Here is a 23,397-nt window from a genome sequence, read left to right as displayed (position 1 = left end):
TGCAGAATCCCCAGAACTTTGGTTTTAGACAGGTAGTCCATATGAAGCTTTTTGAGATGTTTCTGGATTGACTTTAGTTTTGTTTGTGTGCTTGAAAGAAACTGCAAATGTACAGATGATTCAGAAGGTGATTAATTTCTTTGCTATGAATAACACAATTTAAGATGGAAGCTTGGGGCCATAAATAAATAGACCTTGGGCTGCAATTGGCCCCCGGGCCTTACTTTAGACATGCCTGCTCTAAACAATTTCAATTGTATTTTTCAATTGAATTGCACACATTATAGGTCACATTAAAGGTGGAAAAAGTTCTGAGATGATTTATCTTTGTCTCATTATTTTAAATAAAAAACCTGGCATTTTAACAGGGGGGTGTAGACTTTGATATCCACTGTATATTCAAATCAAGTATAGTTACATGCCTGATGCACATATCACTGACATGTTGAGATTTACTACAACCATAAAGTGTGCTTAACAGAATGATTGCCCAGACTTACTGTCATGCTTCATTGGTCCTCCATCTCATCTACCCGACTGACATCATGGAGAAATTCAATAAAGTAACATTAGCCAAGAGCAGGTGGAGTCCCTGTGGCGCATCATCATATTAATAACTTGTTAATGTTATGCACAGGTGAAGTAAGGACACAGCTAGACCGTCTACTGATGTGCCATTTGTGGAGGAAGTCATTATTACATTTGGAGCCAATCGTATGACTGCTGCTAGGATTTCCAAAATCTTCCTCTCCCAAGTTTGTTGATGTGATTTTCTTGCAGGCCTCGACCTTCCGGAGAGATGTCAGTCTGGTAATGTGAGATTAATTTCTTGCTCAAGTTGTCTGAACGCCACAGAAGAGGATAGAGCGTCCATCATGCTGAGCCAAAGTTACAGTCCAATCAGAGCTGATTTGACTTTCATTCTGCTGCCAAATCTGGATCCTGGCAGGACGACAGGCTCCCAAATCTCTGTCCAATAAAGAAGCCCCAAGAGGTCATGTGATTTTTGTTTACATAACTTGGCTTGCTTGTTTCTGCGCAGATGGGACATAATGACACAAAGATGCTACAAATTCAGCTTTTCTTTCTGTGGCTGACACCAGACTAAACAAACTTTTAACTGGTAATGCTGTTTGGATAAAGAAGAATGATGTTTGGTGTTTGTGTGTTGTTGTGTGTGTTGTTGTGGAGGCTGATGTGTGAGTGGTTTAACCTCTCAAAGAAAAAAACTCAGGGTTTGTCAGGCAATTTCTTTAAAAGCTGAATATGCACACCCACACTTGTTGACTAGCTGAGGACTTATTTTCATGAGTATGTCGAGTCATGATGATATATTTGATATTAAAAAACTACACATTAAAAATAAGACATTTTTGCTGCATCACTAGAAATGTCCTACATCATTTTGTTATTGACTATTTGAGTACGCTAAGTAAATCATCTCTCACACTAACAAAACTGAAACACAAAATCCTTCAAGGGTGATATTTATTATCTACCATCATGTGGTTATGCACAAAAACATCCCCTTGGTGCTGCAGTCAAGGACGCTAACATCAAGGACATGGGAATAATGATCTTTGTGCCAGAGGAGAGTGAAATGTGTTTCTCAAGAGTGGGAGCAGAGAAGGTGCCAGCTTTTCAAATTATCTCCCAAGTTGGTAATGTGACCTGAAAATATTTGCCTTTTCAACCGCTCACGAACAACGTGTTTATAATCCGCTTAGAAATGTGTCAGACTGTATTTTCAGCAGCACTCACTCATGCTTATACCACCGAGCTAATCGAAGCACTGTGTGACAACAGGTTGAGTTCTCTGTGTTCTTGAGCCTTGAATGCAGTGATAACATTGCCGTGGAGTGTGACTAAAGAAAGTGTAGCCCTAGAACACATGGTAGAGCTTAGATACCAGCCTTTGTATTAGCTGCTCCCTCTGCAGCCTGATGATTGTGGCTCTGATGACTTTAGTCCTCTACGACTTAATCCTAAGGTTTGATTTTGTTACAGAATTCTCATCTGCTTTAACTTGTCTTCAGATCTTGTAATGAACTGTTTGTTTGATAAAAGCCACTTAAACTTTTTCATCATATGTTCTATTCACACATGCACTTTACTTCTAAAATGTTCCAAAATTTTTGAGTTGGGCAGCACGTGTGAACACAAATCACAAACAAATTTCACCCTGACATTACCCTGCCAGTAAAACCTCTGGAAGTCAGGTGAGCAGATGTGTGAATACTAGGGATGCACGATATATCGGCATTAATATCGGTATCGGCCGATGTTTGTCATTTTTTAACATATCGGCATCTAAAACGAAGAAAAAATGTCAGCGGTGTGGTCGTTTTTTACGGTGTCGATTGAAGATACTCGAAAAGCAGTATGCAACACTTGCAAAGTCGAGGTAATGCGAGGGGGATGCCGCGTCAAGTCATTCAACACAACAAATTTAATATGTCACTTGAAAAACCGCCATCCAGAAGTTCACAAACAATGGCAGGAAGCTAACGCTGCCAACGTTAGCCAGAAGGCAAAAACAACAGCAGCAGCCGCAGTTGGGAGCCCTATACAGCAAGTACTCGACCAAACCAAGAAATTTGCCAAGGACAGCGCAAAAGCCAGGTCAATAACGAATAAGGTAATGGAAATGATTGCTCTTGACGACCAGCCATTTTCCATAGTGGAGGACAGAGGATTTCGGCGGTTGATGGAGCATATTGAACCCCGCTACAGCCTTCCAAGTCGGCGCTACTTTTCCGACGTTTCCCTCCCTGCTTTGCACAAAGTCGTGGCCACGCATATCCACAAATTGTTGGACAATGTGACTGACATTAGTTTCACTACGGATATATGGAGTTCGGACGTAAGTCAGATGAGTATGTTGAGCCTTACTGCTCAGTGGATTGATGAAAACTTTGAAATGAAGAGAGCTGTTTTGCATGCACAAGAGTTTGCAGGATCGCATACTGGGGCTGCCATCGCTAGCGCATTTGACTCCATGTTTGCTCAGTGGAAAATTAAAAAAGACAATGTGCATGTTGTGCTTCGCGACAATGCTCGGAATATGCAGAAGGCAATGGACGAGTGCGGCGTTAAAAGCCTGGGCTGCATGGCTCATACGCTGCAGCTAGCAGTGCATAACGGAGTGTTAAGCCAGAGGAGCATCTCTGACTGTGTGGCTATTGGAAGGAAAATAGTCGGACATTTTCGCCACTCTCAACTCGCCACCTCTCGACTGAGAATCATACAGCAAGAGTTAGGCATGAAACCCAAGATGCTACAACAAGATGTCACAACCAGGTGGAATAGTACTTTTTATATGATGAAAAGTTTACTGGATCAGAAGCGCGCACTTGGTGTGTATGGAGCAGATCATGAGCTGCCTGCTTGTTTCAGCGCATATCAGTGGGGCCTCGTTGAAAACATGACCACGCTTCTCACTCCATTTGAACAATTAACGAGGGAGATCAGCTCACACTTGGCTACTGCTGCGGACGTGATTCCCTCTGTTGTGGCGCTGAAACGTTTGCTGAGCAAGACGGCTGACACAGACAGTGGCGTCGGCACAGCAAAGAGCACTCTACTGGAAGCTGTGAACGAGCGATTTGGAAGCGCTTTCTCCGAGCCGCTTTACTACTTGGCAACGATCCTTGACCCTAGGTACAAAGACCGTTATTTTGACACGGTCACCAAGCAAGCGGCTGTAAATATGCTCCAGAAGCAAGTGGACAAAATGACGCACAGCGACAGAACTACGGAGACACCGGACACAGAAGAACCTCAAGAGAAGAAGATAAGAACAAGTGACGAGGGTGGAAAGTCGCTGCTGGACATGTATGATGAAATTCTGGAGGAAAACTTGATCATGGAACAGCACGCAGGCCTGACGAGCCGCACAAGTGTGCAGGTATAGTATTATCAGATCCTGTCTCTTATTCAAATAATGAAGCCTGTTAGAATCCTTTGTGTAATGATTTTGTATTTTTTATTAATGTGCTGTACATTCTATAGAGTTACTAGTCAATTTAATTAAATAAAAAAAAACTAATTGTTAAGAAATACCGTATTTAGTAATGCTTCTCTGCCCTCTTGTGGTCGACCTTTAGCACTGGTCATCTGCTCAGAGCAAAGTTCAACAAAGCTCTTAAGAGGAAAATGTTGTAATGTCCAGATTGCTGGTAATTTATCAGACATACATAGTAATACACTTGTCTACATTTCTGTAGGTGCATGGCTATTTGAGTGAGGCCCCCATCCCCAGAAATGAGAGCCCACTGAAGTATTGGAAAAGCAACTTGTCTCGCTTTCCTGCCCTGGCCAAAGCAGCATGCAAGTACCTTTCAGCTCCATGTACAAGTGTGGACAGCGAACGTCTCTTCTCTGCTGCATCACACATTGTTGATGAAAAAAGAAACAGGATCCAGTGTGAGAAAGCAGAAATGCTTCTCTTTGTCAAAAAAAACCTGCCTTTGCTGATGAAGGAGGCCTAGACTTTAACCTACAGTGTCATGTGGAAACCCTGTTTCAATGTTTGGGACATTAATTTGAGTACATTGTGGCTGCTTTAAGTTGGTAAATGTACACAGACTACCATGTCTTTTGAGTTAGTTATGTCACAGTTCTAATATTTTGATTTAGCATTTTTATAGATAGGACTTGAAATTGACTTGCACTGATTTGCACCTGTATAGTGTTTTTTATGTTTGCTTGGTGGAAACATTGTTTCAGTGTTGGGACATTTACTTGAAAATTACAGTGCAAGTTGGAACTGACAGTCAGGACATGTTTTTGATATTTTTGATTTAGCCTTTTCACAGATTTGAGTTGAAATGCAGTGGAGCTTAAAACTTGTTTTGCAATTTAATAAATGCCTGGTTGCCATGAATACTGGTAAGTTTGTTGAGGTAACTTTTTCAGGATTTTATTTTGATTTATGATCATTTTTGTAATTTATGATCCAGACATTCTCACAGGAGTTTTGTGAGTTGAGGGGTTTAATTACACACTTGCTACAAGTTGTGAGGGTTGCTAAAAAGTAACACTGTTGGTTACTTGTGTTTTATGGTAGCCCTGTAACCTTCTTATTTAGAAGTGAAACACCTTTTGAAAATAAAGGAAGACATTCAAGAATTCTGTTTGCATGATTTTAAGTCTGTACAAAATTTTGTCATCTCAGAAACTTTATTTTTTTTTAACATATATCGATATCGGTAAATATCGGTTATCGGACATAACAGAAATATTAATATCGGATATCGGTATCGGCCAACATTTTCATATCGGTGCATCCCTAGTGAATACAGCAGGTAAAGTCAGGCTAGTTCACTGGGAGTGAGAAAGAGGGGGTGATGATGTTTACCTTATGCAACCAATGCGCAACAGGGGCGATCTTTGTGCAAACAGTGACACTGCTTTACTCTTTTCTGTTCGCCAGCATTTTCTTTCCCACTCATTTGTTTTTACTGCGAATATTTTAAATTACACATAGCGCTGTTATTAATGCACAGCTTTGCAGCATCAACAGCCACTGCTTTTTACTCTGGCAGCTGCAATTTTCTATTCAAGGTGACATATCACACTTTTTGTCATCAATATATATTGGTCTAAGAGGTCCCCAAAACATGTCTTTAAAGTTTATGCTCAAAAAAACACTTTGAAATCAGATTTTGGTCTGCCTGAAAAACCCTCTTTTTCAGTCCTCCTCTGAACACTCTGTTTTCTCTCTGACCACGCCCCCTCAGGAAGTGGATGTGGCCTCTGCTCTCCAGCACGTTGATCTAATGTTTACATGTTGGCTGAATATACACGGCTGCTCACAGACCCGCGTTACTTCAACCCTCTGAATCTGATCCAGAATCTGATCCTGACGGAGAGGCGCCTGTAGCAGGACCTTTCTGAACCATTGGTCACAGATTTAGTGTTTCTTGTTGTTTTAATTGTCAGTATGTCGACGTGTGTCTTGGTACACAGCTACGACATGTAGCTATGTGGCTATGCTAACTAGCGCTAGCACTTTTCCATGAAAAATAAAAATCATCCACTAGATCTTCAAATCTGCAGACGTGGGGAGTAAAACCGACCTCTGTGTTTATTAAGACAGCCTACAACTAGCATGCCTCCCTCCTAAGCTCCTTGTTAGCACACATGTGCAGGGAATGAAAAACAGAGGGGTTGAGTTGTATTTTATACAGTCTATGGGCTGAACAAGCTCCGAGCTCTGACTTCCTGTTACAGACCGTGGGGCGTCATTTTGGAGGAGCTCTGAGGGAGGAGGGGAGGGGTTAGACGGAGTCCTGAGGAAATGCTAGATTCAAATTCATGCTAGTTTTCCGAGACTGCCAACCCCAGCTTTAAGGTTGTGGGCACTTCGAGCACAAAAAACATCAGCAGTAGACACGGCACCTTATCCTTGGGTAAGGGCTGTTTGTAGAAATCTTGTTGATGTGTTAAAGCAAAGCATCATTGTAGCTCAGTTTAGATGTACGGAGGAGTATTAGGGCCAGAGATGAGAAAAAATGAAAGGAAAGAAGTTTTTTTATTATGCACTTTGAGAAAAAAAGCTAGAATTTCAAAGATCATGTCAAAATTTTAAGAAAAAGTAAAACTTTACTTAAAATAAAAACTTGTGGTTGCTAAGTGGTGTCATCACACTTCAATAGCTGCTACAGCATTTCGTATCTTTGCTCTGCTGTAGCAGGAGAAGAGTTTACTGAAGTCGATCATTTCAATAATATTTTGGGTTTTTTTGTTTTTTTTGTGATCAACATTTTTATTCTATTAATAAAAAACACACATTTATTTGTAATTTTTTATAATGAACTTTTTTTTTAAAGGGGATATATCATGCCCTTTTTCTTTTTTTTTCTTTAAATATAATTTTATTTTATTGAGTGTGCAGGTCTAAATACATCAGTACATCCTGTGATTCAAATAATTAGTCATCTTGATTCTAAAGAATAAAAAATAAGGTAACACTTTACAATAAGGGTCCCTTAATAAACGTTAGTTAATGCATTATTAAGCATTAATTAACAGTTTAATAATGTTTTAATAATCATTAGAATGCATTACCTAACATTAATTAACATATTAGTTAATGCATCAATAAGCAGTGAATTAATATCTACCGCTCAGAGTTAATTAATACATTATTAAAGCTGCTGTGAGGAACTTTTGTTTTGTATCGATTCTGGCGCCCCCTTGTGGACAAAGTGATACCTCTTATCTCTTGTCCTATACATGCAAAAGTAGTGTTTTCAACAAAAGCCTCATCCTGTTGTGCTCAACTGTCAACTTTATCAGGCAATGTGATTATTTTCTATGAAAACAGTCAAATAAAGGCTGTTCCTGAAGCGAGATGTCCATCATGTGGTCTGACACCTACCCCCTCAAGACGGTTTCAGGCATTAAAAATTACAACAGAGAAGGTGTCAGTGTTGCTGCTGATGGTCTTGTTTGCTATTGAAGGTTATAAAGAGGCATCAGTATCATTTTCAGTCTGTTTCTCAGCCAGTTCAAAACTCCTCACAGGGCCTTTCAGCATTAATAAAAGTTACATAATGTAATTAGTTAACCATTAGTAAATGCTTTCTGGACACTTATTGTTGTTCAAAGCTCTCCTCTGTGTGAGTTGAGATTTTATCTGTGATTATCTGTTTTATTGTTTTAAATAAAACGTGTAAAATTCTTTATATGTGTTTCTTCAACTACCTTTCATCTAATAGTGGTTCAGCGTATGTGTTTCCCAAGGGATACATATGTTACACTTTACAGTAAGGGTCCAAAAAGCATTCACTAATGGTTAACTAATTACATTATGTACATTTTATTAATGCTTAATAATGTATTAATTAACTCTGAGCAGTAGACATTACTTAAGTGCTTATCGATGCATTAACTATTATGTTAATTAATGTTAGGTAATGCATTATAATGATTATTAAAACATTATTAAACTGTTAATTAATGCTTAATATTGCATTGACTAACGTTTATTAAGGGATCCTTATTGTAAAGTGTTACCAAAAATAAAATTAAAATAAAAAACACAACAAGCAAAAAACAAAACAAAGAAATCAAATTTCATTTCATAGATCCTGTGTTGTTCATTCACATAACAGTTACGTTAATTTGATCTCACAGGTAGTGGGTATCCCTTACACCCACTCTGACATGTTTACACTTGTCCACCGTACACCTTCACCACCTACCTTAATGTTTCTGGTACTCAGGTGATTTCAATTATATTGTTGAACGACTGAAACCAAAACTTCTATAAGTACCCTGAAATTAGAGTTAGTGATCTTCATCGAACACATAGACTTTAGCTATGGGTTAATCTGTAATCATATGCTAGTTACTGATGTATCTTTCACTGATATAAGTAATGTTTGAGGTTGTAAACAACAGTAAGAAACACCATTGATGAGTAAATGATCTCAAGCTCACTTAATCTGTGCTGAGTTCTTCCTCTTCTGATTCACTGGATGCAGCTACTGTTATCAAACAGAGGGACTGCTGTATCTCAGCCAGCTGCTCTGCTTTAAAGAATCTGCTAAATTTTAAGATGGACAACAAAGCTAAGAAAAGAGATACAATAAAGGCAATTTTTTTTTTAGCATGTACGTGAATGAGTGGAATTAGCCAAGAAGGTATGAGCCGAGCTAGCTAGCAAACCAACATCCATAACTATTAAAAACCCCTGTTCACTTTGACCTGTCAATCAAACTTAGAAGAAATGCAGACATTGTGCATTCCGACAAACAATTCTTTTATGATATATAGTTTTTTTGTTTACTGTAAAGATTGTCTCTTTAAATGGGTGTGTATGTGGTTTCCCGTGCTTTTGCAGACAGCCTCAAGTGGGCGCTTGGTGAACTGCAGTTTTTAACACTTCCACATTGGCTTCATATTTTCAGACCAGAGGTTCACTCGACTGTTTCGACCTGATAACAGCTTTGTGCATTAGTGCAAAGTCGACAGTTGGCAATTGTTGACTTAATTCTTGAGATTAAATTCAATTTTTTTTCACAACATTTCAACTGTATTCTCAAGATTGTGATTGAAGTGCATTAAAACTCTTTTCTCAAAGTGCATTATGAAAAAAAAAGGTCCTCAAAAAGGGAAGACAATAATAGATTTAACAAAGTAAGTGATGTTCTGCCAAATGTTACAACTGAGGACAATCATGGAAGAATCTGATGTAGCTGCACTTACTTTCCTGTATTAAATCTCATTCTCTTATTACATTTCAAAATAAAAGTATCTTTGAATAAGCCTCATTAAACCAATGAGATTTTTAAGTTTGTACATTGTATAGTTTTTCCAATGAAAGATCTGATCGTTGAATGGGAGTTGAAGGGCCTATATAGAATCCTGAGTTTGATGTTTGAACTTCATGTCACATGCATGTGTGATTTTATTGTGCAAATAGAGCTTCTGTGATCCAAACAAAGAGCAGACTATGTTTGGCAATATATTCATATTACTCAATCAAACAACCTTCCCCATTGATGCCAATTTAGATGTTACGTCAAACTGCTGCAGAGATGAAAGCAAACTCATTGATGGATGCAGCTTTGTGCACAGTAGTCAGGCTTTGAAAGCAGACATCCTGAATGCATTTTTGAAGGTAGAAATGTTTTGTGGATAGTCACAAGATAGCGTGTCACCCTGCATACTGGATCATGCCTTTTTCTTTTTATTCTGCTATGTCTAAGATAAGTTTGCGTTGTGTTCTGACAGACTGTAAAGTCAAGGACTGCTGAGGTTGAAAATCAAAAGCAAGCATGAATGAACGTGATAGAAGCCGGACCGCAAAAATGAATTCTTTTAACTGGCTTTTGAAGCCTGACAACAGGATGACGATCAGGGTTCAGACATTCTGCAGCCGCTGTTGAAGAAATAAAAATGTCTTGAGCAACTTTTACTCCCTTTTGCTTCTGGCACTACAGAATAGCCCTGGCAGCGAGGTGACACTGGCTACCATTGCAGTTATTCCTTAATGCTACTCACACCAAGTGCTGCTTTTCCATTAAGATCATGAAGATTATCCTACAACTCACCTCGCAGACTGTTTTCACGCTGTGGCGTATCTGGTCTACTTCAGGTCTTCCTCAGGTATCAGTACTACAGTCTTCCTATGATTCAATTCACCTTTAACTGCTGTTGCTGCTGCTTATCTAGACTTGGCCTGTGGTGCTGTTTTACTTTTGAAATAAAAAACTTTGTTGGTGGGAGCTCATAAGACAGAGAAATCAATGTTCTTGTGTCCTCTGTATAGGTTCACAAATAAGCTGTTACAAGGTAAATGCAATTTACAGCTTATTTCCCGCTTCATGCTTAATGGAAAATAAAAGCTCACAGGCTGTGTGTGGTTTATTATAGCTTCTAAAATTACTATGCGATTATACACAACTCCAGGTGGGGGCTTTGGAGAGGCAGTGGGAGGAGATATTACACAGACTTCAAAACACAAAGAGATTTTAATACCCAAATACTCACAATGTGCATATCACCAACTCTCATGTTTACTTAGCTCACAATATTTGCATTATGCGTTTCTGTTCTTACCAATACAGACGTCTATCTTGCCCTTGATGGCGGCTTCATGGAGGGGCGTGTAGTTCCAGTTGTCCCGTGCGTTGGGGTCCGCTCCCTGACACAGCAACAAAGACACCACCTAGAGAGAAAACTCAGATCATCTGTATTTTCCCTTTATTGAGCACAAAACATGAAACCCCTATGTTTGGTCCACATAGTTGAGCCTGTAAACCCTTGTAGGGCAGTAAAGTTGTGAAGCTTTTTGGTTCAGCTAGCACTAAAAATAGATTCTCTAGTGTTTTATCCCCAGGTTTCAGAGATACTGTACAGTCATGGCCAAAAGTTTTGAGAATGACACAACTATAAATTTTCACAAAGTCTGCTGTTTCAGTTTTTATAATGGCAATTTGCATATACTCCAGAATGTTATGAGGAGTGATCAGCTCAACTGCAATTAATTGCAAAGTCCCTCTTTACCTTGAAAATGAACTTTATCACCAAAAACACATTTCCACTGCATTTCAGCCCTGCCACAAAAGGACCAGCTAACATCATTTCAATGACACACAGGTGTCACACACATTAACACAGGTGTGGGTGTTGATGAGGACAAGGCTGGCGATCAATCTGTCATGATTGAGTGACTGGACACTTTAAAAGGAAGATGGTGCATGACACCATTGTTCCTCATCTGTTAGCCATGGTTACCTGCAAGGAAACACGTGCAGCCATCATTGCATTGCACAAAAAGGGCCTAACAGGGAAGTTTATAGCAGAGAGTAAGATTGCACCTCAGTCAACCGTCTATCCAATTATCAAGAACTTCAAGGAGAGAGGTTCAATTGTTGCCAAACAGGCTCCAGGGCGCCCAAGAAAGTCCAGCAAGCGCCAGGACCGTCTCCTGAAGGTGTTACAGCTGCGGGATCGGGCCACCACCAGTGCAGAGCTTGCTCAGGAATGGCAGCAGGCAGGTGTGAGTGCATCTGCACGCACAGTGAGGCGAAGACTTTTGGAGGAAGGCCTGGTGTCAAGGAGGGCAGCAAAGAAGCCACTTCTCTCCAGTAAAAACATCAGGGACAGACTGATATTCTGCAGAAGGTACAGGGACTGGACTGCTGAGGACTGGGGTAAAGTCATTTTCTCTGATGAATCCCCTTTCCCATTGTTTGGGGCATCTGGAGGAAGGCTTGTTCGGAGAAGACGAGGTGAGCGCTACCATCAGTCCTGTCTCTTGCCAACAGTGAAGCATCCTGAGACCATTCATGTGTGGGGTTGCTTTTCGGTCAAAGGAGTGGGCTCTCTCACAATCTTGCCTAAAAACACAGCCATGAATAAAGAATGGTACCAGAACGTCCTCCGAGAGCAACTTCTCCCAACCATCCAAGGGCAGTTTGGTGATGAAGAATGCCTTTTCCAGCATGATGGAGCACCTTGCCATAAAGCAAAAGTCAGAACAAAATGGCTCGGGGAACAAAACATTAAGATTTTGGGCCCTTGGCCAGGAAACTCCCCAGATCTTAATCCCATTGAGAACTTGTCCTCAAGAGGCGGGTGGACAATCAAAAACCCACAAATTCTGACAAACTCCAAGCATTGATTATGCAAGAATGGACTGCCATCAGTCAGGATTTGGTCCAGAAGTTGATTGACAGCATGCCAGGGAGAATTGCAGAGGTCTTGAAAAAGAAGGGTCAACACTGCAAATATTGACTTATTGCATGAATTCTGTGTAATTCTCAATAAAAGCTTTTGATACTTATGAAATGCTTCTAATTGTATTTCATTATACCATAGAAACATCTGACAAAAACACCTAAAAACCCTGAAGCAGCAGACTTTGTGAAAATGTAATATTTGTGTCATTCTCAAAACTTTTGGCCATGACTGTACAGTGTGAGAGCCAGGTGCCTAAACCTACACTTGTTTGGTACAAGTATTCAAATCATACTTCAGTGTAAAGACATCACAGCAAAGCAAATAACTACTCTCAGTGGTTTCAACAGGATAGTGATTGAGTGATTGGTTTCAGTTTGGGCGGTGTTAGCTCTCATCACAACACCACCCATCACTGTGTTTGTAAAAATTGCATTAGCATGGCACTTTTCTGGCAGGGTTGCAAAGTGCTCTGAGAGTAAGCTCTAAAAGCCTCTGAGACATTGGGAACGCACACATTACATTGATCACTGATGTTAATGGCAAGGAGGACAAAACGCATTAGCACATCTGTGGCCGAAATTCCAAAACATCATGATGTAGAAGAAGCCTGAGCAGATTACCAGAACAGGAATTGTTTGGGTTTTCTTGTGTTCTTTAAGGTTCCCAGTTTACAGGAAATACAGATTTTGCTCTTGTTAAAACATTGTGATAGTTTACCTTACACCCACTCTGGATTTTACCACCACAAACCTGCCTCACAAACTTTTTCATCGCCAGCATTTACAGTTTACTAAAATATAAGATGTTAGGGTTTTTTTTTTTATTCAAGCAGGATACTGAAAAAACACTACACCTTTATATTTGTTGTGCCCTAATGCGTACTCATACTTCCTTTCAGTGGACTTGCAAAACAATGTGTATCAGCACTCACATACATTGTTAATGTGTAGAAAGCTTCCAAACACAAGCGTGGTATAAACATCCTTAAGCTTAATGTAACATGAGCGCACATTAAAAACACAATTCCACTACAAGGTCTTATTTAAAACTCCTGTGAGGAGATTTTTGCTGGTTATTATACAGACTGAATTCAACACTGATGGCTCTATATTAACCTCAAAAAGCAGATGAGATCATCAGAAATGAGATTGTATATTTGTATAGGCTTATTTAAGGAGGCCTGACACAGCTCCTGCATGGTAGGTCTCAGGCTAGTGTTAATTTTGGTGGTTATTTTAGATTTAGTCTTAGTCTTTAGTTTAAATGCATGTTAGTTTTAGTCACATTTAAGTCATTTCAGCCCTTTATAGTTTTAGTCTAGTTTTAGTCATGGTAGGTCTCAGGCTAGTGTTAATTTTGGCGGTTATTTTAGATTTAGTCTTAGTCTTTAGTTTAAATACCTGTTAGTTTTAGTCACATTTAAGTCATTTCAGCCCTTTATAGTTTTAGTCTAGTTTTAGTCATGGTAGGTCTCAGGCCAGTGTTAATTTTGGTGGTTATTTTAGATTTAGTCTTAGTCTTTAGTTTAAATGCATGTTAGTTTTAGTCACATTTAAGTCATTTCAGCCCTTTATAGTTTTAGTCTAGTTTTAGTCATGGTAGGTCTCAGGCTAGTGTTAATTTTGGCGGCTATTTTAGATTTAGTCTTGGTCTTTAGTTTAAATACCTGTTAGTTTTAGTCACATTTAAGTCATTTCAGCCCTTTATAGTTTTAGTCTAGTTTTAGTCAGCAGAAACTAAAAACATTTTAGTCTTTGATTTTTGCAGAAACATCTTCACTCTTTAAATAATTCATGTAGTCCATCAGATATCAGTATCAGGGTTATACCAAGTGTTCAAATCGTCAACATTTCATTCCTTTGACACTTTTGCTTGTGTAATATCTTAAGTTAAATAATTCAGTCTGTCCCTTCAAAAAATTCAAAAGAAAACATTGTAGATGTGACCACTGTGACTGTATTTTGATTCTCTTGATTCACAGAAAAATGCCATGAAAGGACTGTATTGCACATTTACGACGGTCCTTGAATGCACCTGCAGTGACAGGCGCTCTGGATAGACAGTTCACGGCACTCTGAAATGCATCTGCATCTTTGATGACAAAGAGTTGATCAAAACTTACTAAATGTGTCTGATGTATCACCAAACTGGATTCAATCTAGCTGTAGACGCAGAGCTTTTTACAGTGACATCGGCAAAAATGTCAAACATCAAATATTAAAGAGACGTCCCCCGGTTGTGTCTTTGTCACTAACGCACACCTGGAGGTAAAAATCATCAATGAAGATGAGACAGATGCATGGAGGTGAGGAGAGCTGGTTCATAGAGCACACCTGCTGCAGGTAGAGACCAAGCTAACACTGAGCCCCTCAGATAATAACTCAGCCTGTCACAGGAAGTCATCACTTTTATTTTGAAAGATTAGACGCACAGCGGGTAATGAATGTCCGACAGTTCGCCACTAAAGTGTTAAGTCTCTTCGTCATCTCGTCAGCTAAATCCAAACATTTGTTTGTCAGAGTTTTTTTTATCAGTGACACACTTGAGCTCGTCATAGTCTTGTTTTGGTCATGAAAAAATGAGTCGTTGACAAATATTTATCGTCATAATTTTGTTAACGAAATGAACAGTCTCAGGCAAGCTTTCATTTATATTTTCCCTGGTTCCAAGCTTCACAGTAAAGGTTACATTAGACTATAAAGATAAAGCAGAATGAGATGTATTATCAAAAAGCACAACCACAACACTTTTTGTAAACGGGACTAGCTTAGCAAATGGGACTTATGTCCACAGGGGGGCGCCAAAATTGTTAGAAACAGAAAGTTCCTCATAGGAGCTTTAAAGCTGGGCTTGGCAGTCTCGGAAAACTAGCATGAATTTGAATGTAGCATTTCCTCAGGACTCCGTCTAACCCCTCCCCTCTTCCCTCAGAGCTCCTCCAAAATGACGCTTAATTCCTACAGTGTTGACAGTCAGTGAAGGCATCAGGAGAGGTGTAGAGTGTGTGAGCGGGAGAGAGGAGAGACAAAAGGAGAAGTTTTTCATTCATTCAAACATTGATTGTTGTTTTGTTGGTTGGCGTGATCACGGCCGACAGTGACCGGTTATTAAAGATCAACGTGTTCATGAATCGGCTCGTCATCACTACAGCGTCCGGACAGACGCTACAGGACATCTACATTTCTGTAGGACTTAGTAAATGTCATTCATTCTTCTGCTTGTCAGAGCCCCAGGGTGAGAGCTTTTTAGACTCTGATCCGGACTACAGTCCTGAGCAAAGCACCTCATCTGGTCAGAGGGGACAGGCCCGAGGTCGAGCGAGAGGGGCAGTCAGTAGAGTCAGGGGAAGTAGAGGCAGGAGACGGGGACTCAGAGTACACGCCGGGGAAATGTACGCGCAGGAGGCGGGCAGAACGGCAGGACGGGATTTGAATGGTTTAAAATTTTGGGACCCAAAAAAGGCTGATTGGTTGGTGTTTTCCCAGGTTTACTCCGGCTGTAGATAGCAGCTTTTCTTCACTCTTTTTTAAGAACACATTATGTATTGATTACCATCAGGACATAAAGATCATTTTAACCAGTATAACAAAAACTGTATCTAAATCTGATTACCAACCCCAGCTTTCAGTAAAAGTCTTTTCAGCAAATGTGACTTTACTATCTCATGTTTTACTGTTATATGTGATCTAGTGGTGCAAAATATCTTTCTTCATGGTCGATTTCCATAATTAGGTAGCAGGTCAGGCAAGCTTCGATATATAATCTTTTTATTCACAGTCTATGTATATAATAGGGATGGGGCATGATTTAGGAATGCTTGAATATTTGTTCACTTTTTAAAATTGAAGAATGAATGCAAACATTATCTCATTTTAATCTCAATTTTACATGGTTTTCACCGGCGCCTTGTTGTAAAATGGTACTCCCGTCAGACGGTGGCTATAGAGCGTCTTATAACTGTTTGCTAACTGCATTATGTAAAAGAAGAAGAAGAATTCTAACTTCATAGATAGCAAAAGAAAAAGAAAAGCATTAGCGACAGTCACTGGAAATACGTGTGTAGTGGTGTGAGATACAGAAACGAAGAAACTCGCTGAGACTGAGCATGGTTGTAAAATGTTAACACGCCAAGCTGCTGCGTCACAGAAACACAGGCATAAAGGTTGAGATGGACACTTCCAGTGCCAAATTAACTTGTCAAAATACAACAATCTAATTATAACACCCATTACTCCATGTATGTGACGGTCTAAGATACAGGTTATCTTAGTCAGTAATGTGTTTATATTGCGTCATGCTAAAGGTTTCAGAACATAAGATAAGATAAGATAAGATATTACTTTATTGATCCCCCGGGGGGGAAATTCAGTTGTTACAGCAACCCAGACATAAGTGCAATCAAGAAGAAGTTTCAATAAGTAAAAATAAAAATAAAATAAGTAAAAATAAAAATAGATAAATAAAGCTAGAATACAATTTAGATATATACAATGTTACAGTGGAATTTAAATTAAATAGCAGTAATTACAGGCAGTATTAAAAAATGTCAGTAGTGACAGGTTGACATGGTGGGATTATGGTTGGTAATGACAAATTAAGCAATAAATCAAAATAATATGGTATGTAATATGACCATGAGTTGTAGTTAGAATAATAATGTCTCCACCTGGAATAGTGAATAAAAAATGTGTTGGCTCCTGGGCAGAGAGAGGCATAACTAATCTGTCTAAGTTGCTGGAGGGCTCCATTTTCCTGTCTTTTGCTCAGCTGCAGGAAAAGTACAATATTCAACAACAAGATTTTTTCCGATATTTGCAGTTGAGGAATTTTGTCAGGAAGGACACCTCAATACTCCAGTGTCAAAACATTTCAAACTGTGAGAGGCAGCTGTTCTTAAAAAACACTAGCTCTACTAGCTCCTTTTATACTATACTTAAAGAAAATGACACTAAAAGTACGTCATATTTAAAAAGCATATGGGAAAGAGAACTCAATGTTAATATCACAGATGATAACTGGAAGGATGCTTGGAAGAATGCAAAAACACTGAGTGTATGTAACAGAGTGAAGGCAGCTCAATTAATGATATTGCACAGAGCTCATATATCTCCTTCCCATCGCCATAAATTGAACCCAAACTCATCCCCACAATGTCAAAAATGTAAGACAGAAACCGGTAGTCTCACACACTGCCTATGGTCATGTAGAAAAATCCAGCGGTTCTGGCAGATCATAGAACAAGAAATTAACCCTTAAAGACCTAGACCATTTTTGGGGGCGCCAGACTCTCCTGTATTTTTCTTGTTTTTCTAACCTATTGAAGCACTCAGCATCAAGTGCCATACATCATTTTATTCAGGAAAACCTTATCTTTCACTGTGCTGCATTTAAAGTACCAGTTTAGTTTTGTCTGATAATGGATGAAAATACTTAAGTTTTTTAAAAATCGTCTGGAAATGTAGGTCATTTTTTACTGTGAACTCAGACAGAACATCAGGGAGTTTTGTTTTGTTTTGTTAGAAAGTTGTACTTAGGTGTTTTAGACTTCCAAATAAATTTTTGTCACTATCAAACCTTTACTGAGCAAGTTACAGCCATTTATTATAGTATTTTCAAAGACATTTTTAGTGGAAAAAGCAAGTGTATTCTTGTGTTTGATTTACTGACCCTGTGGATGTGTGTAAAAAAGGTCTGAGAGTAAGTAAAGATGTTATATCATAAATTAGGACACAGAGGTAAAAGTGACTTTTCAGATAAATACATTCTGATCATGAACACATGCAAACATGGTCACAAATAGTGGAAACTGTGTTCATAAATGAATTGAAATACACTTAGTGCAAATAAACAAATTTTAAATTATTTTCACTAACTATGAACATAATGAGAGAGATGTAAATTATTTAGTAAAAATGAGCAAAAAGTTCAGACGATCTTCACCAATTATACACATAAATTACAGAAACATATATACTATATATGTCCTGGAAAGGATCGATGCAGCTGCTGCACTCCTCCTCTCTGCCCCAGCTGTGTCTGCGTCAGAATCAGATGACTCCTCGACAAAATTTGATAAAATTAGAAACAGTGCCTCTTCTGTTGTGTACCTTCGTGTTGTCATTTTTATTTTGTGTTGAATTCAAATAACGTGCAAATCTGTTCAATTTTGCTGGCCGGTTTTGTTTACGGATTCTCCGTCTTGTTTTCTGCTCTTTACATTCAAATTTCCCCCCAAAAAACACGTTTATTGGTGGAGTAGAAGATTGTCATGGCGAAACACATCCTGGACATTTACATTTTGAACCAATCGATACACAGGGGTGGGACTAAGAATCTACACCCATTGCCAATTGGCTCAGAGGAAGAAACTACGTAGGGTTCCCTGACGAATCAATGCTGCAAAATGTGATGGCGTCATCGCGGTCACCACGCAGCCGCTGAATATGCAAATGAGACAAATGGTATCGATGGAAAGCTGAGAATGTCCGCTGTAACTGAGTTTTTAAAGCTTGTTGATAGGATCAGCGGTTCGAAAGTTATTAAACATTTAAGAAGAAGAGCTATTTGTGGCCGCCGGCGGCCGTCTCGGTCTTTGAGGGTTAACAAGATCCTACATATTGATACAGAAGGTGGACCATTGTCATTACTTCTAGGTATACCTAATGTTACTGTTACTGATAAATATAAGAGGAAACTTTATAAGATGTTCACTTTCTGTGCCAGAAAATGTATTCTTTTAAACTGGATCACAGATAGGGTCCCTTCTAAAGTACAATGGCACAGAGTTATACTTGAATATGTCCCGCTGGACTACCTAACATGTAAATTACATTCCAGAGACGATGTTTTCCATAGAACATGGGAACCCTTCCTGATATATATTGGGCTAAATGTTTCCACTATTCTTACAAGAGGCTTTGTGCTATAGACACAACTTTTTAATATCATCACTATTATTATTATTATTTTTTATTCTATTTATTCCCTTATTATTATTATATTTCTTTCTCCTCTATCTTTGCACTTCTGCAATGTACATTGTGAACCCTGTTTCTGACGCCTGTATTAACTTAACCTGATTGCTAACCATGATATATATATGTGAGCCAAATGTATGTGTTTTGTTTGTTTAAAAAATCTAATAAATATATTAAAAAAAAAAAAAAGAATAATAATGTAATATAACATAATATAATAATAATATGGCAAGATAATTATATAATACGGTGTATCATGCATTATAATGCCAGCAGCAGTCAAGATAACTTATGTTCTATATTAAAAGCAATAATCAACTATATTATTCTATGCATCATTATAGAATTTATATTGAACACCAGCTAGTAACCGTTTTAGATTTCATATGCTGTCATTTGGGATAGGAAAATGTGTTATCATTTAAGGGGAAGTTAACATTGCTTGACAGCAGCACACTGATGAGGCTGCCTGCAGTGTCTGCAGACATTAATTGTTTTGTTTTTGTAATCAGCCCTGTGAGCTCAGACAGCGGCCAATGCCAAATACCATTAATCAGCCTGACAGATTAATCCATCTATCTCTGATATGATCATTCGGAATTGACGTTATTTCCATAGTAACGTGTGTTTAGTGTTTTGTCAGTGAGTGGACGCAGAGGATGTTTAAAGTTAAGGTAACTTTTTTGATTTGTCATCCCCTCTTTTTTCCCTGTGTTTCCAACTCTCTACAGTTTTACTCTCCTATAAATAAACGATGAGCATCACACATTTAGTGCTTACAGGTTGAATATATAAGAAAGTCTATCTTCATGAGATAATGAGAAACAGCCATGTTTCCCATTCTGTGACAGTGCTGTTCCAGGAATTAGAAGACCTGCAGAGTCAGTACCTTGTTTTTTTTCATTACTCAACACACATTTTTAAGGGAAAGCTTTATTTTGTGATAGTATTTACTATTAACTTTGATTTTACAGGTCTGTTTTTTAAGTCTGTATGCTTTTAAATTTTGTATCACTTCATTCTGCTTTGTATTTCTAATTGTTTTTATTGCCCACTGTGAAGCACTTGGTTACCTGTATTGAAAAGTGCTATAGAAATAAAGTATTATCATTATTATTATTAAAAAAGGAAAAAAAAAATCTAAATTAATACAAAAAATATGTTTAATTAATTTCTCTAATAATAGAAAGAACTATATGTTGTACTTCAGAATAAGATAAATCTCTGTTCTCTACATAATACTAGAATATCAAAACAGTGCTGAGCATATAGTCTCACCTCAGAGTGACCAAATGAGCAGGCATTGTGAAGTGGGATCAGACCTCCATCGTCTCTCGCATGCACATTGGCCCCCGTCTGAAGAAGGTGGTCCACAACATCTTTACGGCCAAAACCTGAGATCAATTATGAGTGGAAAGAGGAGAGAGAGGAAAAAGACAGTGAAATAAATTAGTGTTAGAAAAGAGCTGTGATTTCCAACTGAGACTCTTTCCTTTTGGGGATTAAATCAAATGAACAACTTTAAAAGGATTGTTGAGTGTGTTATTTGTGAGACAATGTCATACATGTTAGTGTTTTTTCTTACATAACAACACTTTTCATAACTGATCAGACTTATTTTGTATAACTCATATGCTTTTGAATACATGGATTTGTCAGTGCTTTAGCCTGACTGTTTATTTCTAATGGCTTAGGATCCATCTCTGAGCCCATAAAACCAGTGTTCAATAATGGTGCTGCTGCAACGTCTGACTCACCCATCAGCTAAAAGAGCAGCCTTCTCTCTCCTGATTTAAGGTTATTTATAGACATGTTTGATCTATTATTTTAAGATTAATCCTCTCAACAAAATGAAAATCATCTTTTGATCCACTCAGATTGATGGAAAGTCTAAAAATGGAACATTACACTGCCAAAATGTAACTGAATTGTATCCAGGGTTTGGTTTGCTCTGCCCTACACTTTGTGTTATGAACCTGCCTCTGTCTCTTTTCACTTCTCTGGTGTAAGTGAGACCTTTTACATCAGATGGCAGCAATACAAGAGTTTGTTCTGTACCACCAGACAAAAAGGAAACTAGAAGGAAGTCTGACTGTAGGTTCCATGAGAACACTGTCAAAGTATCTTCATCATTATACTGCTGAACTGTCCCCCTGACATTGTTGTCCAGTAGACGGTTCACATGGTCCAGCATATTGCCTGTTGTTTTGATCATGGTGACAAGCTACATTTGGGCAACTCCCAACCCTTAATGCAGCCTTCCAGCTGAACAAACAGTCATCAATTACCAATGTTTACTTAAAGAGGATTTAGATGTGATTACCTGCAGCGAAGTGCAGGGGAGTCGATTTGCGTCCTGCCATATCTTTAGCATTCACATTCACCGCATCCACTAGTTTCTTGACCCTCGAAACATCTCCATTTCGACAGGCTTCGAAGAGCTCCCTGAAAGCCCCGGGAGCACCACCACCACCACCTCCGCTGCCGCCACTGCTGCTGCTACTGCTACCGGGGTTACCACTACCAGAGTCGGGCGTGGAGCCAGGGCTTGTCCCGCTACTCTCGGTGGTGGTCGGGGAGCTAGCGCTGCTGCTAGTGCTGCTGCTGCTGCTGGCTGTAAGGGCCAGAGCTGGGGAGGTGCTGGTGGGAGAGGCAGGGGTTACCTCACCGTCAGCCGTGCTCTCTAGCGGGGAAAGCGGGGCAGCATCGTCAGTGGGTGCCGGCGGTGAGCCAGGCGGAGTGACAGGGAAAGGAGAGCCGCGGGGCGGGGAGACCAAAAGGGAGTTTGGCTGCTGCTGAGAAGAGCGACGAGGCGTCGCCATTTTCACAACACAACAGTCCCCACTAGCAACAAAAACACTGCTGACAATTTCCTGCCAAGAAAAGTCAAACTTCCGCTCGGGTTACTGTCATTTATCTTCAACATATCAAAGTTTTAAAATACCAAATTACTGCTGAGTGAGTTTTTATTTACAAAATAAATAGCCTAGCTGCTAGCATTGGGTTTTCTTGCCAGTTTAATGTTAAAGTGATTGTCACACCTTACATGTATTCCTATCACCTGGGTTCAATTATTGTTTTTTGTTACCTGACATTTGGCTGACGAAGTTGTCTCCTATGATAATTTTGAAAAAAAATACATAATATTTATTTTAGAGAAATTTAAATGGCAATCAAAATTAATTCGAATCAGTGAATATCCATGTTTTGTGTTGTTTTCTTATTTTATGAAATACACCTTAAATAGCTCTTGTGAGTGAGGTACAGACAAAAAAACTATGTAGACCCTAGACAGTTTGGTTTAGACCAGACCCATGTGATTTATTAATTATTCATTTAGTGTGAAGGAGTTGAGTGATGTCAGCAGGCCTGAATGAACATCACTGCCCTCTTCTGGAGACCATTGGTAATGTCTGTAGAATTCAAGAGCTGCACCATCCCTTATCTGCACAATACAATCAACACCTTCACTGATGTTCCACATTTTAAATCCAAACTCAAATCTCATCTGTTTAGACTGGCTCACTCCATCTGACCACAACTTCACTGTCCATTCACTTCAAACTTTTTCAGTTGTATTTTATTTACTGTTTGTTATTTAAACTCTGTTTGTTTTAATGTTGTAGGGTGACCTTGAGTGCCAAGAAAGGCACCTATAAATAAAATGCATTATTATTATTATTATTATTATTATTATTATTATTATTATTATTATTATGTCCTGAAGAACCTCTAACATCTTTTAACAGTCGCTGTCGAACCATCCTGGATCAGATTGCACCAGTGGAAATCAGAAAACCCAAATCAAACACTCTGCCCTGGCTCAACAACCATACCCGAACCCTTAAACAACAGTGCAGAAAAACAGAATGCAAATGGAAAAAAAAACAAATCAAGAACTGTCCACAATCTTCCTATACACTTATTGGCCAACTACCAGGCAGCAGTATAAGACGCAAGATCAGCCTATTTCTCACACATCATATCAAAAAATAATCACAACCCCAAAACTCTATTCAAAGTCATGAATTTTGTTACCAAGGGAACAATCAATCAAGATCATGAACCCCTACATAACTGAACTGATAGATTCGCTACACATATCATAGAGAAAATAAAAAACATTCAGGCCAACATCACACCCGAACCCCATGACTTACTTGTTGTTAGCAGTAATACAGCCCAACTAACCCAGTTCCAACCCACCAACCTCTTAGCCCTC

The 23,397-nt window shown here is 38.9% G+C and overlaps 1 protein-coding gene and 1 long non-coding RNA gene across 5 annotated transcripts in view; one reads left to right on the top strand and one right to left on the bottom strand.

Annotated features, from left to right (window-relative positions):
• LOC117831117 (poly [ADP-ribose] polymerase tankyrase-1-like) overlaps window positions 1-22,277 on the bottom strand; it is a 175,665-nt gene extending 153,388 nt beyond the window's left edge. For 2 of the 4 annotated variants that reach the window (XM_034709640.1, XM_034709642.1), the window contains exons 1-3: window positions 21,499-22,169; window positions 20,454-20,569; window positions 10,573-10,681 (exon numbers count right to left, since the gene is read on the bottom strand). In XM_034709640.1, coding sequence (XP_034565531.1) covers window positions 10,573-10,681; window positions 20,454-20,569; window positions 21,499-21,997 — 724 coding nt within the window. In that variant the 5' untranslated portion in view covers window positions 21,998-22,169. Of the gene's footprint in view, window positions 1-10,572; window positions 10,682-20,453; window positions 20,570-21,498; window positions 22,170-22,263 lie in introns of those variants that run through there. The other 2 variants (XM_034709639.1, XM_034709641.1) reach the window with 2 other exon arrangements.
• On the top strand, window positions 3,812-5,150 carry LOC117831118. The gene is made up of 2 exons (XR_004634912.1): window positions 3,812-3,907; window positions 4,227-5,150. It is a non-coding gene; the product is annotated as an uncharacterized LOC117831118 (long non-coding RNA).
• Window positions 22,278-23,397: the final 1,120 nt, after the last annotated feature.

This window comes from Notolabrus celidotus, chromosome 19, assembly GCF_009762535.1.
Source record: "Notolabrus celidotus isolate fNotCel1 chromosome 19, fNotCel1.pri, whole genome shotgun sequence".
NCBI lineage: Eukaryota > Metazoa > Chordata > Actinopteri > Labriformes > Labridae > Notolabrus > Notolabrus celidotus.
Note: the sequence above shows the minus strand (reverse complement) of the source record. Positions and strands in the feature narration are given on the sequence as shown.